The sequence below is a fragment of the Octopus sinensis genome, linkage group LG10 (assembly GCF_006345805.1).
Source record: "Octopus sinensis linkage group LG10, ASM634580v1, whole genome shotgun sequence".
Lineage (NCBI taxonomy): Eukaryota > Metazoa > Mollusca > Cephalopoda > Octopoda > Octopodidae > Octopus > Octopus sinensis.
The window spans coordinates 57,415,053-57,432,819 of NC_043006.1; the positions used below are offsets into that span (position 1 = coordinate 57,415,053).

The 17,767-nt window shown below is 39.1% G+C and overlaps 1 protein-coding gene across 3 annotated transcripts in view; it reads right to left on the bottom strand.

Moving 5' to 3' along the window:
• Nucleotides 1-254: 254 nt before the first annotated feature.
• The window catches only part of LOC115216795, a 51,406-nt gene continuing 33,893 nt past the window's right edge, over nucleotides 255-17,767 (bottom strand). For 2 of the 3 annotated variants that reach the window (XR_005000996.1, XR_005000995.1), the window contains exons 17-23: nucleotides 17,027-17,145; nucleotides 10,996-11,082; nucleotides 6,502-6,590; nucleotides 5,392-5,552; nucleotides 3,782-3,950; nucleotides 2,102-2,208; nucleotides 255-882 (exon numbers count right to left, since the gene is read on the bottom strand). Coding sequence is in view for 1 of the 3 variants with exons in the window: in XM_036506707.1 (XP_036362600.1) it covers nucleotides 6,534-6,590; nucleotides 10,996-11,082; nucleotides 17,027-17,145 (263 nt within the window). In the remaining 2 variants the exon portion in view is untranslated. Of the gene's footprint in view, nucleotides 883-2,101; nucleotides 2,209-3,781; nucleotides 3,951-5,390; nucleotides 5,553-6,501; nucleotides 6,591-10,995; nucleotides 11,083-17,026; nucleotides 17,146-17,767 lie in introns of those variants that run through there. The other variant, XM_036506707.1, reaches the window with a different exon arrangement.

Here is a 17,767-nt window from a genome sequence, read left to right on the forward strand (position 1 = left end):
GATTCCTAGTGTGGACATAGTGAAATACATCACAGTTTGTGATCCCTTGATGAATGAAAAAAAAAAACAAAACAAAAAAAATCAAGGAGTTTGTTTCATCTAACTCTTATTTCTGCCAATCCACTTCATTCCTTACACTGGCATATAGTCACATATCTCGTGGAAGAGATGATTAAATTGGTCCTCAGGACTTTGAATAGTATTTATTTTATCAACGTACAAAAGAATAAAAAATTAAAGAACTAAATTTTTAAAACACCCATGAAATTGGAACTCAGAACAAAAAGCAATTTGTTCTGCAGCTTCAACCAACTCATCTCTTATTCCACCCCAATATCAATACACAATTAACAGAAAATATAATGTGGCATACAACACTGGAGAAATAGATTTAAATTTTTTATTGGAGTAGAAGATTCCAAATATTTCTATGGCACATAGGAAGTTTGGTATTTTGATCAATATGTATTTGTGAATGTATATTTAAAAATTAAAAAAAATAAAAGTACACAGTAGAAATTACAGATGGACTTGGATTCAGATTTATTAAAACATATCTCATTTCTGCATTGCTTTAAAAAAACATTTCACACACACACACAGTTTACTTTCACAGTACACAGACAGACACACTCACTTACACACACACACACACACAAAATACACAATGGTTTAAGTATTAAAAGACTGTCCAGAGGGCCATTGTCTACACCAGCTTATTGCACATCCTTGTACATGACCATTGTAAAATAGTCCACTAGAGAAGAATTAAAATATTCAATAAACTGATTGCGAATTTCAATCAGATTTGGTAATTGGTCTGCTGATGGAATATTGAGCAAGTCATGGAAAAGCTGTTTCCATAATGGAATATTCCATTTCCTAGAAAATAAAAAGAAAAATAATAATAATTAACTCATCAGCATTATAATACCATAATATACATAATACAGAATATTTTTACTGTAGAAAACTAATTGTGATATGTGAGTTTGGGCACATAGCAGTAAATGCTGAGGGAGCATATAACCAATTAACCAACCTCAGTTCATCACTGGAACATTTCATTTTTATCAGTCACACAGACAGTCATAACAAATTTGGTTGATTCAAACTGTGTAGAAGACTGTCAAATGTAAATGTTTGTATCAACTAAAATTACTTTTTGGTATTTCTATTCAATCTCAGTGTTAACATTTCATTTCAGAGTACAAAGCTGCAGTCAACTGACTGAATGCTGATAAAAATGAGCCAAGGGAATCTTTACATGGTTGTTAAGGCTTCTAGAAATAGTAGCTATATCAACCTCAAATCATTATCCAGATCTTTACCTTTTGACCTACATTTTTAAAATAAAATTTTTTGTAACTAAACACTTTCAAACTTCGGACACTGGTAGAATGTGTCATATAAAACATCTCTTACTCTTAGCATTTTTGAGAAAAACTTATATTCACAAAGTTATTTCACATTAAAGTTCTTGTATTTCGGTAATTTCAACCAATCAATGACGTGTATTCAGCTGAATAAAATTACTGCTGTTGTTTGTCAACAACTATCGGCGGTGTATTTTTCATTTGTCACTGTTATTTATGGCATTGTTCATGTGTTTGTACTAGTTTTAAGGTTTTAGGGTTAGGGTTGTCATAAATAACAGTGACAAACAAAATATACACCGCCGGAAGTTCTTGTTGACAAACAACAGCAGTAATTTTATTCAGCTGGATATATGTCATTGATTGGTTGAAATTACCGAAACAGGGCAACTTTAAGGTGAAATAACTTTGTAAATATACGTTTTTCTCAAAAATGCTAAGAGTAAAAGATGTTTTATATGACACATTCTACCAGTGTCCGAAGTTTGAAAGTGTTTAATCTGTAAGTCAAAAGGTAAAGATCCCATTATCCTACTACGTGTCGAAAAACATTGGATAAGGTAGTACAAGATATATTATGTCTGAATAAATAGACAGAATGGAATATCTCTGTTCATAGTAACCTTGATCAGCATGTAGCTAGGTCTCAGCAACAACAACAACAACTAAATCGAGGACAGGATGCATGTACAACTTAATGACAGAAACATTCAAGATTTATTTACCGCTGAAAGTTGGAGGTGAGCAGCCATTTTCCTTGAGAATAGAAAACATTCATGTATTTGCCAAAGAGAACAGTGTGTATCGTTCCAAGAATGCCAAACAGATCAGTCTGCAAAGTTAGAAAAGAGAAGAAAAGAAAAGAAAAGAAAACAGAATTCATGTTAGTCAAGTGATTGAATTGTAGCAACAAGAAAATCTTCCACTGGATTCTTGACACTAGCCACCACCAGCATATTACAGGTTATTACTTCATTTTCAATATATTTAAATAATATTACAATAATTATCCCTTCATTAACAAAAAAAAAAAAAAAAAGAAAAAAAAATTTCCCCCCCCATCATTTTACTCATAAAAATATTTTATCTTAATTGCAATTGTATGCCATGCAAACAATCTCCCTAAAAAATAAATAGAAACAAAATATAGGCGCAGATGTGGCTGTGTGGTCAAATGTTTGCTTCCCAACCACATGATTCCAGGTTCAATCTGATTGCATTCTACCTTGGGCAAGTGTCTTGTACTAGAGCCTGGGCAGACCAAGTGAGTGGATTTGGTCAACGGAAACAGAAAAAAAAAAAGCCTGTCATTTAGATGTGTGTGTGTGTGTGTGTGTGTAGGAAGAATGGAAACCTATATTCCCCTGGAATTTGAAATCTAAATAACTGCGGCAAAAGATTAGATAATTGTGATTGTAACATGGCACCATTGACTCAAACCGTTCCAACAACTTAGAATACTCCACACTTCCACCCTGATTTATAAACATTTGTGAAAAATACTAGTGCAGGTGTCACATAAAATAGCACCCAGTACACATTGTAAATTGATTGGTGTTAGGAAGGGTATCCAGTTGTAGCAATCATGTCAGAACAGACAATGGAGCTTGGTTTGGCCCCTGGCCTTACCAGCTCCTGTCAAACCATCCAACCCATGCCAGTGTGGGAATGGATATTAAATGATGATAATTTCAGTGGGAAAACGATAGTCAGTGGTGTATCAGACAAGATATCAACAGGTATCTTTTCTGGCGCCTTGCACTATGATTTCAAATCTTACCAAAGTCACTTTGCCTTTTGTCTTTGTGAGGTCAATACTAATCCAAAGCTGTGGAATTGCTTGAATTGCCAGGTAGCATTCCAGCTCTTAGCATTCTGGGTTCAAATTTCAACTTCAGCTAACTGGGGGATAAATTTATTGTCACTTTGTTCAATACCAGTACCTTACCCTTCAGTGCTTTTAGCAGAAAAGCCCATTCTACTGCAAGCATTCAGATCAGGTCACATTTGGAGGACAACTTCCACCCTCCCATCCGTTTCAGGAATAAAATGGGGTACAGATACTGCTCCCCTCATTACTAAGCATAAAAAAAGGCTGAATTTGGTATATTTGGACAGTTACATCTTGATAGAACTGTTTTTTAAGTAGAAAATATTTCCACTCAAAACCACTCAACCATGAAATTCAATGTAGAGCCTGGTTGTCAACCAAGCAGATTGAGGAAAGTATAATTTTTTGCTTTATGCGAGTGTGCAATACAATCACTGCCATATAGCTTTAACTCATAACATTCTTAGCACATAGCCTCTGTGATATGATAGTACAGAAACCAACAAAGTCAAAGGAAATGAAAATGAAAAAAAAATGCAAGTATTTAATAATCAAAACAAACGAAAATATTCACCTGATAAGACCAAGGTCTGTCAGTTTTCATTTCAATACATTGAAAGCCAGAAGTCAAAACTTTGCCCTGAAACAGAGTTCCGTCTGGGTAAGTAGTCATGTCAATTGCTTCACCAAAGTCAATTAATGTCAATAGCATCGGAACCTTCAGATCAGATGATATTTTCTTCCTTTTTAGTTGAAACAAACAGAAACAGAATGACATTAATAATATCTGCATGGAAGATTTCAGTGTTAGGAAATTTTTTTTTTTTAAACTGGAAAAAATAAATAAATAAATGAAATACTATAACTGTATAATTCTTAATTATAGCTATTAAGCTTGAACAATCCAATTCGTTATAACAAATGTTCCATGTGGCAATTCTACTTTCTGCATCTTTGAAAATTGGAAGTTAATCTTATATAAATATATTTGTTTTTAAAAATAACCATACATTTACAAAACCTACCATTCACTCCTGAGAGGAATGAATTTCCATAATTTGAAATCATTATCCAGAAGAACTACAGTTACCTATTTTGCACCATTGTATTCCAGGTTGCAGGCTCCATACACCTATCTATATTCAACTAAATACTGGAACTTATATATTATATCCACAGACAAAGAGACTTTTCATGTCAGGGTGTATTGCAGAGACCTAGATGAGACAAAACTACAGACTTGTCTCTTCTAATGCTGTGTTACATCTACAGGGCAACACAGCTCCAACCATGAGCCAGCTCAAGTGCAGTTAAGGTACTCAACACCAATAACACCACAGTCAAGATACTAAATCTACAGCCTGATATCTGATAAATGCTAACATGACCTAAAGAAAATATATAATACATATAGCCTATATATAAGGTAGATGAATGAATCATCATCATCGTTTAACGTCCGTTCTCCATGCTAGCATGGGTTGGACGGTTCGACCGGGGATCTGGGAAGCCAGAAGGCTGCACCAGGCTCCGGTCTTATCTGGCAAAATTTCTACAGCTGGATGCCCTTCCTAACGCCAACCACTCCGTGAGTGTAGTGGGTGCTTTTTACGTGCCACCTGCACTGGTGCCAGGCGAGGCTGGCATCGGCCACAGTCGGATTGGTGCATTTTACGTGCCACCTGCACGGAAGCCAGTCGAGGCGGCACTGGCTTCGGCCACGAATCGGATGGTGCTTTTTACGTGCCACTGACACGGAAGCCAGTCGAGGCGGTGCTGGCATCGGCCACGATTCAGATAGTGCTTTTTATGTATCTCCAGTCCAGGGGTCCTGGCATCTGCCGGGTGCCAGTCATAGGATTGGTTCAATTTCGATTCCGATTTCGATTTCACTCGCCCCAACAGGTCTTCGCAAGCAAAGGAAGGAAAAGTATTGTTTACTCCTTACTTGGTGGTCATCATATCACTTATTTAAACCCGGAGGTATTCTGTGAAGAGATGTTGAGCAAAACTCAACAAACTGAGTACTCCTACCTAGAGACAAGGGACTTATTTGTAGAATGTCATTTAGCGCCACTCAAAGTTGAACTTAGATGCTCTTAGCTCCAATTAATTATATCAAAATTATAACCTAATGTGCACTTGATGATTGTTTCAAGCACAAAGATCAAATAAATGCCATACCCGAGTTTGATGACAATGTTGTCTGGTTTGATGTCTCCATGTATTATTTTACACTTGTGTAGATGATCAACAATAGTTAACAATTCAATGAGAAAGTAAACAGCCAATGCCTCACAAGTACTGCTGTTGCTCAATTCTGCTTGTATCTTGTTTACAAAATCCTACATGTAAGAAAAGGAGAGACAGTTTATTCTATTTGGTTTTCACTGAAGAACAAATGAAAAGTGATAGAGATAATAATGGTCATTGTGGAGATAATAATAATAATAATGGTGGTGGCAGTAGTGGCACCTCTTGCAGTCATAGTTGTTGTTTAGCACTACCTCAACCCTAATCCAGCAGACTCATGATCAAAGACATTCCAGGCTTGACCAACCAATCATTTTCCCTTTTTCTTTTTTTTTTTCAAACACTGTATCCCTATAACTATATTGTTCAATGTGATCTTTTCGAAAGAATCTACAGAATCTGAGAATTTTGACTGCTATCTCTGATTGATCAAGCATCTAGGTAGAGCACCACAAATCTGACTTCCACCCCCACCCATCACTATTCTAATTTTAACCCTTCCAATATCTTACTTTTTCTCTCTCCCCTGTCTCCCTCCTAAGTCTCCTAGGTAAATGTACACCCCTAAGGCTATTGAGTACTCTTTGTACTTACACTCCGATTTGCACACCCCCAACCCTCAACAACCCATTTCTGGCTTTTCTCCTATCATTGTTTGCTGTCCTATTCCTTTCCTCGGACCATATGCCTATGGTCACTGTGTACTCTAGTGTTGTTGTCATAAAAATAAAAAGTAAACACTCAACACACTGGTAAAATAATTGATAATAGAAAGGGAATCAAGCTACAGAAACCAAATCAAATGATACATATGAGCCATGTGTTTCCTACATTTTCACATGAACAAGCACTTTGGTGCAGTTGCATAACCTGAGAAATAACAGCCAAATTTCACCTAAATCATAGTCGACTGTCTTAAAAAAAAGAATGGTCATAGTTGAAATACATTTGGTCATAGGGCTGTTCTGGAGTGATAAAGCAACAACAACACACACAGAGAAATAAACCAGATATTTTCAAATAAATCGACTTTATACATACCAACAATGTCCCATACTTGTAAAAGGGAGTTATTAAAATGCTGCCGTTGTTGTATAGTAGGCATCTTTGATGACTGGATAACAGGAAGACTGATAATAGAAGAAATACACAAATTCAAGACTCACGTACAACTAGGTAAAGGGTTGTGTGTGTGTGTGTGCATGTTTATTCCAACATGTGGAACCATTAATCCCGACACTTTTCTCTCCCCATTTTTCCCCTCTCATCCTTTTCTGCCAAAGACTTTCCCATTTTACTCAGGTATCAAACTAATACACCCGCTTGTTCTCTCACCCATCTGTTTTTTTGTTTTCTATACATCTGAACCATATATATATACACACACATACACATCATCATATGTCCATGCTGGTATGGGTTAGACAGTTTGACCAGAGCAGGCAAGACTCACACATATATATATATATATATATATATATATATATGCATGGTTCAAAAGAATGATATCCATTATCGTAATATTCTTAAAATTTAATCTTTTTTTTGTTTTAGATCTATCACCATTGTCATTCTTTTAACATCTATCTTTCATGCTGGCATGGGTTAGACAGTTTGACAGGATCTCACAAGTCGAAGGAGTGCACCATGCTCTAATGTCTATAGCTGGATTCTATAGCTGGATGCACTTCCTAATGCCAATCACTTTACTGAATGCATTGGATGCTTTTTTATGGCACCAACTCTAGTGAGGTCACCGTATGGCTCACAAGTCTAAAAACCTCTTTAACAAAAGATGTGTATGTGTGAAGGTACATAGCTTAGTGGTTAGGACATTGCACTCACAATGGCAAGATTTTGGTTTTGATACCTGTAGTAGGAGATGCATCATGTTCTTGAGCAAAAACTTCATTTCAGCAGGATGGCATCATTCAATAGCTTTAACATAGCAAGGAAGGGAATTGTGATAATTTGGTCAAAACAATGTGTGGTAAAAGGCTTGCTTCACAACCACACGGTCCCCAGTTCAGTCCCACTGCATGGTACCATGAGCAAGTCTTCTATAATAGTTTTGGGCCAACCAAAGCCCTGTGAGTAGATTTGGTCGGTGGAAACTGAAAGAAGCCTGTTGTATATGTTTCTGTGTGTGCTCCTCCACCACTTAAAAACGGATGTTGGTGAGTTTATGACCCATAACAATTTAGTGGTTCAGTGAAAGAGAACAATAAAATAAGTACTAAGCTTAAGAAAAGAAAGAAAAAAAGAATAAAAAGAAAGTACTAGGGTCGATTCATTTGACTAAAATTCTTTACTGCACTATCTCAGCATGGCTGTATTTCTGTGAGGAGTTTTTAATCTATCATTTTGTTAAATTATTCTTATTCATCTCTCCATCTTATTTACTGTCAACCTTTATTTCTTTTGCACCCAGTTTATTAACTTTTATACCAAGTGTTACTACTTTGAGTTTGGGTATGTAAAGCCCAATTCCACATCAATGATTTAGTAAGTTGGACAATATCATTTTTATTTTTATGCAGTCTAAGATCTTTGTTTTATAGTTATTCTTGGTCTCCATTCATGCTTTAACTGCTTGTTAGCTTGCACAAAGCTACAGTCCTTTACTTCCATTAAGTTGACAAGGTTCCTCAGCCTTGTAAGTTATATGACAACCTCTTAATGCTGGTTTCATGAGAAAAAAAGTAACCAATGCACTCTATCAAGTGGTTGCATTAGGAAAGGCACCCAGCCATAGAAACCATGCCAAAACTGAGGCCCAAGAGCAGTGGTTCTCAACTGAGGTCCATATAAGATTCTGTTGTTAAAATTTATCTGCAATATGTTGGTTGTACTTCTACAATACAGAAAATATTTGAAATTTTTAATACAGTCCATAATAATATTTAACTCTTACTCTTATGTAGAATTCTTTGTTTTAACTCCCTGTTCATAGAAGGATTTGGCAAAAGAGACTAAAAACATGTTTAGAATGTAATAACTTTTTCAAAGCCTTTATGTGTGCATACATGACCTTGAACTGTTACAGGTCATATCCTGTGTAACTTGTTTGAGTGCCTAGTGATGAGGCTCATTTTCAAGCAGTTCATGAACGAGTGTCTACCACAGATTGGAACGGTTTATGATGCGAAGAATTAATTATAAAAATATAATGGGATTTCTTAAACATCAAATGGTTATGAGGGTCTACTCAAGTAAAATAGGAATCAAAGGGTTTCATAGGCAAAAAATGATTGAGAAACACTGCTCTAATTGAATCTTATTGAACCATCCAACCCATTCCAACATGAAAAGCTGAGCTGAAATGATGCTGATTATCACAAAGCATAAAGTGTTCATCAACAAACAACAAATGAATAAACAATAAGATTAATCAATTCTTTTATTTGTTCCAGCCATTTGACAGCAACTATGCTGGAGCACCGCCTTTTTAGTCTAACAAATCAACCCCAGCATTTATTCTATTAGTCTCTTTTGCAAAACCAATAACTTACAGGCACATAAACACACCAACATTAGTTGTCAAGCGATAGTGGTGGGAAGGGACAAACAGACACACAAACATACACATATATATACGACGGGCTTCTTTCAGTTTCCGTCTACCAAATCCATTCACAAGGCTTTGGTCGGCCCAAGGCTGTAGCAGAAGACACTTGTGCCATGCAGTGGGACTAAACCCGGAACCATGTGATTGGTAAGCAACCTACTTACCACAAAGCCAATCCTGCGCCTATAAAAACTATATGGCCAATATGACTAATTTATGATTTATTTTTATTTTTCCGTAAATTTTCTAGGCAGGTACAAGAAAAAAGTTAGTGAGGAGGTAAAAGTCGGACCAAAGCATGAGTTGCCTCCCATATTTGCCAGAAAATGGAAAAAGTACTGTCATTGATAAATATAGTTTTTTTTTCTCGCAACACATAGATAGATTCTTATTGTTATATACTTCAAAATTGGTAACACTAACCAAACTGCAAGGTCGGTTGCCCAGGAACCAAAAGATCTGTTAAGCACAATTATTTTCAGTTGGTTTTTGAATGTCTATGCATCAAATATGTTAATTCAAGTAGTGAAGTTGGTATTAACATAATTCTTAATGTTCCAAGTTCAAATTCCGCTGTGGTCAAAAACTTTATACAATATTCGTATGCCTATTTGCGACAATAAGTCGCGTTTCCACTATGACTTAAAACGATTTGCCCAACAGAAAATCATCCGGTAATTGCCATTTGAGTGGAAATTGTTTTCACTATAAAACGACATATTGCGAAGTTTGTACCACTCACTTGAGACCCAACTACACTCTAGCTAAAAAATATAGAATACCTCATATGTAATATAAACGTCTTAAATTCAGTGATGGCATTAATGAAAATTGTTACACCCTAATTTAATATCTTTAACTTATCTTAATTAATGTGTCTTGAATTATACATAGATTATATACAAGATTTACACAGATATAAGAGATAGAACTTGTGATCCGCTCGCGGATTTTCTTTGGAAATTTTTGCCCACTGCACTAAAAAGTTTCCCCACCCCTGCTTCAGATGTTAATAAAATAAGTACCCATTGACTATTGGGGTTGATGTAATCGATTATCAGCATCCCCAAATTTCGCACCATCCGATCGTGTCCGTTTGCCAGCCTCGTCTGGCACCCACTACACTCACGGAGTAGTTGGCATTAGGAAGGGCATCCAGCTGTAGAAATACTGCAAGATCAGACTGGGCCTGGCGCAGCCTTCTGGCTTCCCAGACCCCAGTAGAACCGTCCAACCCATGCTAGCATGGAAAACGGACGTTAAACGATGATGATGATGTGCCTATATCAGAAAGAATTATTATTATTAAGGAAGTGACCTGGCAGAATCATTAGCATGCCAGATAGCACTAATCTCACTACCTCTCTCTCTTTCGGAGAGGCACAAGCACCTGAATTATTCAATTCCAATACACTTTTACAGACCAAATAAAAAGTCTGGATGCTATTTTACATTCATTTCTATATGCCAAAGTTAGTAAATATTGTCACTCGTCATGAGATCATGTACACCCATGGACATCATTACAAAATGAGAAATTAGTAATGAAATATTTCTAGGCATGGGTGTGTGGTAAGAAGCTTGTTTCCCAAACACATGGTTCTGGGTTCAGTCCCACTGCGTAGCACCTTGGGCAAGTGTCTTCTACTATAGCCTCAGGCCAACCAAAGCCTTGTAAGTGGATTTGGTAGACGGAAACTGAAAGAAGCCCATCATATATATATATATATGTATATATATATTTGTAAATATTTATGTGTGTGTGTGTGTCTGAGTTTGTCCCCAAAATTTAGAGGTTCGGCAAAAGAGACTGATAGAATAAGTACTAGGCTTTGAATAAGTCCTGGGGTCGATTTTTTCAACTTAAAGGCAGTGTTCCAGCATGGCTGCAGTTGAATGACTGAAACAAGTAAAAAAATTCATAATCACCATTTGAAAATAAAGAACATTAAATAAAAACTAATTACCATTTTTGAAGCCTTTGGGAATTTCTTCAGCCGTTCCTGAATTTCATTGCAAATGTAGAACTCCCAAAAATTGCTAAATTTCATTACCTATAAAAATGCCATTAGTTTAAAAGTTTAGTGACAGAGACAGATAAATTCAGGCATTTACTTCATTCTAAGAAAGAAAAAAAAAAATAAAGAGTATTAAAATTTTTGCCCATTAACAATGGTTTTTCATATACACAAAGAAACAATACATAACCGTCTTGCAATGGCCATACTCGATAACGAGGGGGCAGCCATCATATATATGTGTGTAGCTGAGTATGTGTATGGATGGGGTAATATGTAAATATGTATCTGCATATGTATATGTTTATATGCATGTATATTTGTATACATATATATGTATGTATGTATATATATATATATATTTGTATAGATTGTTGATTGTTTATCTTGTATCGTAATATTTTGATATGTTTGAATCTATTATAATATGTATTGTCAAGTGAGGATTACTATAAATATAATAATATTGTTATTATTGATAATAATAATAATAATAGTGTCATTATTAATAATTGATTTACCCCTGCTGGTGACAAAAGGTCTCTCGCTAAGAGTAAAAGGCAGACTATATGATGCGTGTGTACGTACAGCCATGCTACATGGTAGTGAAACATGGGCCGTGACAGCTGAGGATATGCGTAAGCTTGCAAGAAATGAAGCCAGTATGCTCCGATGGATGTGTAATGTCAGTGTTCATAATCGTCAGAGTGTAAGTACTTTGAGAGAAAAGTTGAACCTAAGAAGTGTCAGTTGTGGTGTGCAAGAGAGACGGCTGCGCTGGTATGGTCATGTGACGAGAATGACTGAAGATAGTTGTGTGCAAAAGTGCTACAACCTAGCAGTTGAGGGAACCTGTGGAAGAGGTAGACCCAGGAAAACCTGGGACGAGGTGGTGAAGCACGACCTTCGAACTTTAGGTCTCACCAAGGAAATGACTGAAGACCGAGTCCTATGGAAGTGTGCTGTGCATGAGAGGACCCGGCAGGACTAGTCAGGCCATATCCCGTGGCCCCTACCTGGGACGTAGTCGATCCACCTGTGCATACCTTCCGTCTTGTGACACTTGTGAAGACCTGCTGAGGCAAGTGAAAATCAATCAAAATAGATGAACATCAATGGAATTTGTATCTTTGTGGTACCAGTGCCTGTGGCACACAAGAAAACCATCCGAACGTGGCCGTAGCCAGTACAGCATCGACTGGCCTCCGTGCTGTGGGAACATGGTGGCACATAAAAACACCATCCGAAGACCCGGCAAGACTAGTCAGGTCATAACCCGTGGGCCCTACCTGGGACGGGACGTAGTCAGTCCACCTGTACATACCTTCCGACTTGTGAAGACCTGCTGAGGCAAGTGAAAATCAAATCAAATCAAAACAAATCAAAATAGATGAACATCAATGGAATTTGTATCCTTGTGGTACCAGTGCCAGTGGCACACAAGAATCCATCCGAACGTGGCCGTAGTCAGTACCGCTTGTGGTACCAGTGCCTGTGGCACACAAGAATCCATCCGAACTTGGCCGTAGTCAGTACCGCATCACTGGCCATCGTGCTGTGGGCACATAACAAACACCATCCGGTCGTGGCCGTTCGCCAGCCTCATCTAGCACCTGTGTCGGTGGCACATAAAAACACCTTCCGAAGACCCGGCAAGACTAGTCAAGCCATAAACCATGGCCCCTACCTGGGACGTAGTCAGTCCACCTGTGCATACCTTCCTCCTTGTGATACTTGTGAAGGCCTGTTGAGGCAAGTGAAAATCAAAATCAAAATCAAATCAAAACAAATCAAAATAGATGAACATCAATGGAATTTGTATCTTTGTGGTGGCACACAAGAGAAAACCATCCGAAAGTGGCCGTAGCCAGTACCGCATCAACTGGCCTCCGTTCTGTGGGCACATGACAAACACCATCCGATCGTGGCCGTTCGCCAGCCTCATCTAGCACCTGTGTCAGTGGCACATAAAAACACCATCCGAAGACCCGGCAAGACTAGTCAGGCCATAACCCATGGCCCCTACCTGGGACGTAGTCAGTCCACCTGTGCATACCTTCCTTCTTGTGACACTTGTGAAGACCAGTTGAGGCAAGTGAAAATCAAATCAAAACAAATCAAAATAGATGAACATCAATGGAATCTGTATCTATGTGGTACCAGTGCCGGTGGCACAACACTTTGTGGTACCAGTGCCGGTGGCACACATGAGAACCATCCGAACGTGGCCGTAGCCAGTTCCGCATCGACCGGCCTCCGTGCTGTGGGCACGTAACAAACACCATCCGATCATGGCCGTTCGCCAGCCTCATCTGGCACCTGTGTCGGTGGCACATAAAAACACCTTCCGAAGACCGGCAAGACTAGTCAGTCCACCTGTGCATACCTTCCTTCCTTCTTGTGACACTTGTGAAGACCGGTTGAGGAAGTGAAATCAATCAAATAGACAAAATAGATGAACATCAATGGAATTTGTATCTTGTGGTACCAGTGCCTGTGGCACACAAGAATCCATCAGTGCCGTAGTCAGTGCGGTGGGCACATGACAAACACCATCCGATCGTGGCCGTTCGCCAGCCTCATCTAGCACCTGTGTCGGTGGCACATAAAAACACCATCCGAAGACCCGGCAAGACTAGTCAGGCCATAACCCATGGCCCCTACCTGGACGTAGTCAGTCCACCTGTGCATACCTTCCTTCTTGTGACACTTGTGAAGACCTGTTGAGGCAAGTGAAAATCAAATCAAATCAAATCAAAACAAATCAAAATAGATGAACATCAATGGAATTTGTATCTTTGTGGTACCAGTGCCGGTGGCACGTGGCACATAAGAAAACCATCCGAACGTGGCCGTAGCCAGTACCGCATCGACTGGCCTCCGTGCTGTGGGCACGTAACAAGCACCATCCGATCGTGGCCGTTTGCCAGCCTCATCTGGCACCTGTGTCGGTGGCACATAAAAACACCATCCGAGCGTGGCCGTCTGCCAGCCTCGTCTGGCACAGGTGCCAACCACTCCGAGAGTGTAGTGGGTGATTTTATGTGCCACCGACACAGGTGCCAGACGAGGCTGACAAACGGCCACGCTCGGATGCTAGCATGGGTTGGACGGTTCAACTGGGGTCTGGGGAGCCCGAAGGCTGCACCAGTCCAGTCAGATCTGGCAGTGTTTCTACAGCTGGATGCCCTTCCTAACGCCAACCACTCCGAGAGTGTAGTGGGTGATTTTATGTGCCACCGACACAGGTGCCAGACAGGCTGGCAACGGCCACGCTCGGATGGTGTTTTTTATGTGCCACCGACACAGGTGCCAGACGAGGCTGGCAGACGGCCACGCTCGGATGGTGTTTTTTATGTGCCACCACCACAGGTGCCAGATGAGGCTGGCAACGGCCACGATCGGATGGTGTTTGTTACGTGCCCACAGCACGGAGGCCAGTCGATGCGGTACTGGCTATGGCCACGTTCGGATGGTTTTCTTGTGTGCCACGTGCCACAAAGATACAAATTCCATTGATGTTCATCTATTTTTATTTGATTTTGATTTTCACTTGCCGCAACAGGCCTTCACAAGTATCACAAGGAGGAAGGTATGCACAGGTGGACTGACTACGTCCCAGGTAGGGGCCATGGGTTATGGCCTGACTAGTCTTGCCGGGTCTTCGGATGGTGTTTTTATGTGCCACCGACACAGGTGCTAGATGAGGCTGGCGAACGGCCACGATCGGATGGTGTTTGTTATGTGCCCACAGCACGATGGCCAGTCGATGCGGTACCGACTACGGCCACGTTCGGATGGTTTTCTTGTGTGCCACAGGCACTGGTACCACAAAGATACAAATTCCATTGATGTTCATCTATTTTGATTTGTTTTGATTTGATTTGATTTTCACTTGCCTCAACAGGTCTTCACAAGTGTCACAAGAAGGAAGGTATGCACAGGTGGACTGACTAGTCTTGCCGGGTCTTCGGAAGGTGTTTTTATGTGCCACCGACACAGGTGCTAGATGAGGCTGGCGAACGGCCATGATCGGATGGTGTTTGTCATGTTCCCACAGCACGGAGGCCAGTCGATGCGGTACTGGCTACGGCCACGTTCAGATGGTTTTCTTGTGTGCCACAGGCACTGGTACCACAAAGATACAAATTCCATTGATGTTCAACTATTTTGATTTGTTTTGATTGATTTTCACTTGCCTCAGCAGGTCTTCACAAGTGTCACAAGAAGGAAGGTATGCACAGGTGGATCGACTACATCCCAGGTAGGGGCCACGGGTTATGGCCTGACTAGTCCTGCCGGGTCCTCTCATGCACAGCACACTTCCATAGGACTCGGTCTTTAGTCATTTCCTTGGTGAGACCTAAAGTTCGAAGGTCGTGCTTCACCACCTCGTCCCAGGTTTTCCTGGGTCTACCTCTTCCACAGGTTCCCTCAACTGCTAGGGTGTAGCACTTTTGCACACAACTATCTTCAGCCATTCTCGTCACATGACCATACCAGCGCAGCCATCTCTCTTGCACACCACAACTGACACTTCTTATGTATATGTATTTATGGATATTTGTTCATCTTTTTTTATATATATTAAATAATACGTGTGCAGGTGGCACGTAAAAAACACCCACTACACTCGCGGAGTGGTTGGCGTTAGGAAGGGCATCCAGCCGTAGAAACACTGCCAGATCTGACTGGGCCTGACGAAGCCTTCCAGCTTCACAGACCCCAGTTGACCCGTCCAACCCATGCTAGCATGGAAAACGGACGCTAAACGATGATGATGATGATGATGATGTGTATCATGTTTAATGTATTACTATTAATATTTTTAAAGTTCCTTATAACCTCTGATGAGGCCTATGGTTATATATATAAGTACCCTATTTTTAAATGCCTACAACCTCATTATGTTGACAACTGTAGGCAATAAAAATAAAAATAACTACTTTTAGCCATAGGCTGAAACAGCTGTAAGAAGTAATTTTAATGATTTCAATAATTCATATTATGATTTTTATAATTTGTATTCTTGTCTTATATGTATTGAATTATAAGATATATATGTATGCTATTAAGGTTCTCATTTTGTTATAAATGAATAAATAATCTAACATTCTAATATCCGAAAGTTGATGAACAAACTAAATTTGTTTCTCCATTTTGTTATTTGTGTTATATATATGTATGTATATACATATATATATATATATGCATGTGTGTGTGTGTGTGTGTGTATGTGTATATATATATATATATTATATATATATATATATATGTGTGTGTGTGTGTGTGTGCACGTGTGTTATATATTTGGGTTTCCTAGTGTAATAGTTGTAGATATGTGTCATAGTCATACAGGCAGCATCCTTCATTTCCAATATTCTGTAAAAACATGTCTGGCCATTGGGGAAATATCACCTTGCTTGGAAACAGGTGAAGGTTAGCAACAAGGGTACTCTGCCATATAAAATGTTTCCACCAATTCCATTCAACCCAGGCAAGCATGAAAAAGTAGATGTCAAAACAATGGTGATTATCACAGAGTAAATTCATTTTTTTCTAATCTTTTCTCGGCATAACATCAATTCTGAGTTTTCTTTCCATTCATGTTTTTCCTGGGCATCAAATGTATCAGTCATATCAACCTGAAAAGGTTCATGAAGATTATGCTAATGTGGAAGGTCCTGTTAAAGGTCTTTCCTGTTTGGGATGAGGTTGGGACATGAAGGCAGATTTGTGAAGATCACACCAGTCTGCAAAGGTCTGTCAAGACCAAACTAGTCAGGAAGGCCCTGTCAAGATTAGATTAAACTGGGAGGCCTAGTCAAAATCAGACAAAACCTGGCCAAAACAGAATTATCCTACAAAAGTTTGTGATTTGACTGGTCAAAACTCAGAGAAACCTATAATAAACACTTAATACATCCACTCCAAGAACCCAAAAGGTTAACAAGCTCAATAAATTACAATAGCAAATTACCTTAAGTGCCACATCAAACATTCCACTGTCAATAGCCATGGTGCACTCCGTACACAGCTTGTATATCTGTCCATTTCCACCTTTGGCCACCTGTTTTTCTATAAATCCTCTCCAATATCCTGAAAAAAATAAAAAAATAATGAGCGGAAAAAATCCTGTCACATTTTTGACACACACTGAGGGTACTTTCTCAATACTTACAGTAAAATAAACATAAAATTTTTACAATGTAATGTTCTTTTCATTCTTCATATATTACTTCACTAGCAGTATCGCCCGGCGTTGCTCAGGTTTGTAAGGGAAATAACTATAAAGCATTTTTAGAGAGTTATAGCCAAAAAATAGCAAAAAATGGAAAAAAATGATGGTAAATTTTTTTTGAGAGTAAAAAAGGTGGAGTTGCGTCCCCTAGACAGTTTGCGGTTTGTGTTTCTGATTCTCGACCCCATGTCGAATTTATCGATTTTTTTCAGAACTGGGGGAACTTTTCAAAATTTTCCCTGCGTTAGTTTTGAATTATGACATTGGGCTATGTGTGTGTTAAGTTTCATCAGAATCGGTTGAAAGCCGTGGTCAGGGTGAGGGTACAAGCAAACAGACACACAGAAACACGCACAGACAAACTGCCGTTTATATAGAGAGAGATACCATAGTGGTTAAATTTGTAGCAATCTTACCATTTAAAAATGAGCTTAGTGCAGACCCACATCAGACAGTTCAAGATAGCTACAGTGAGATCAT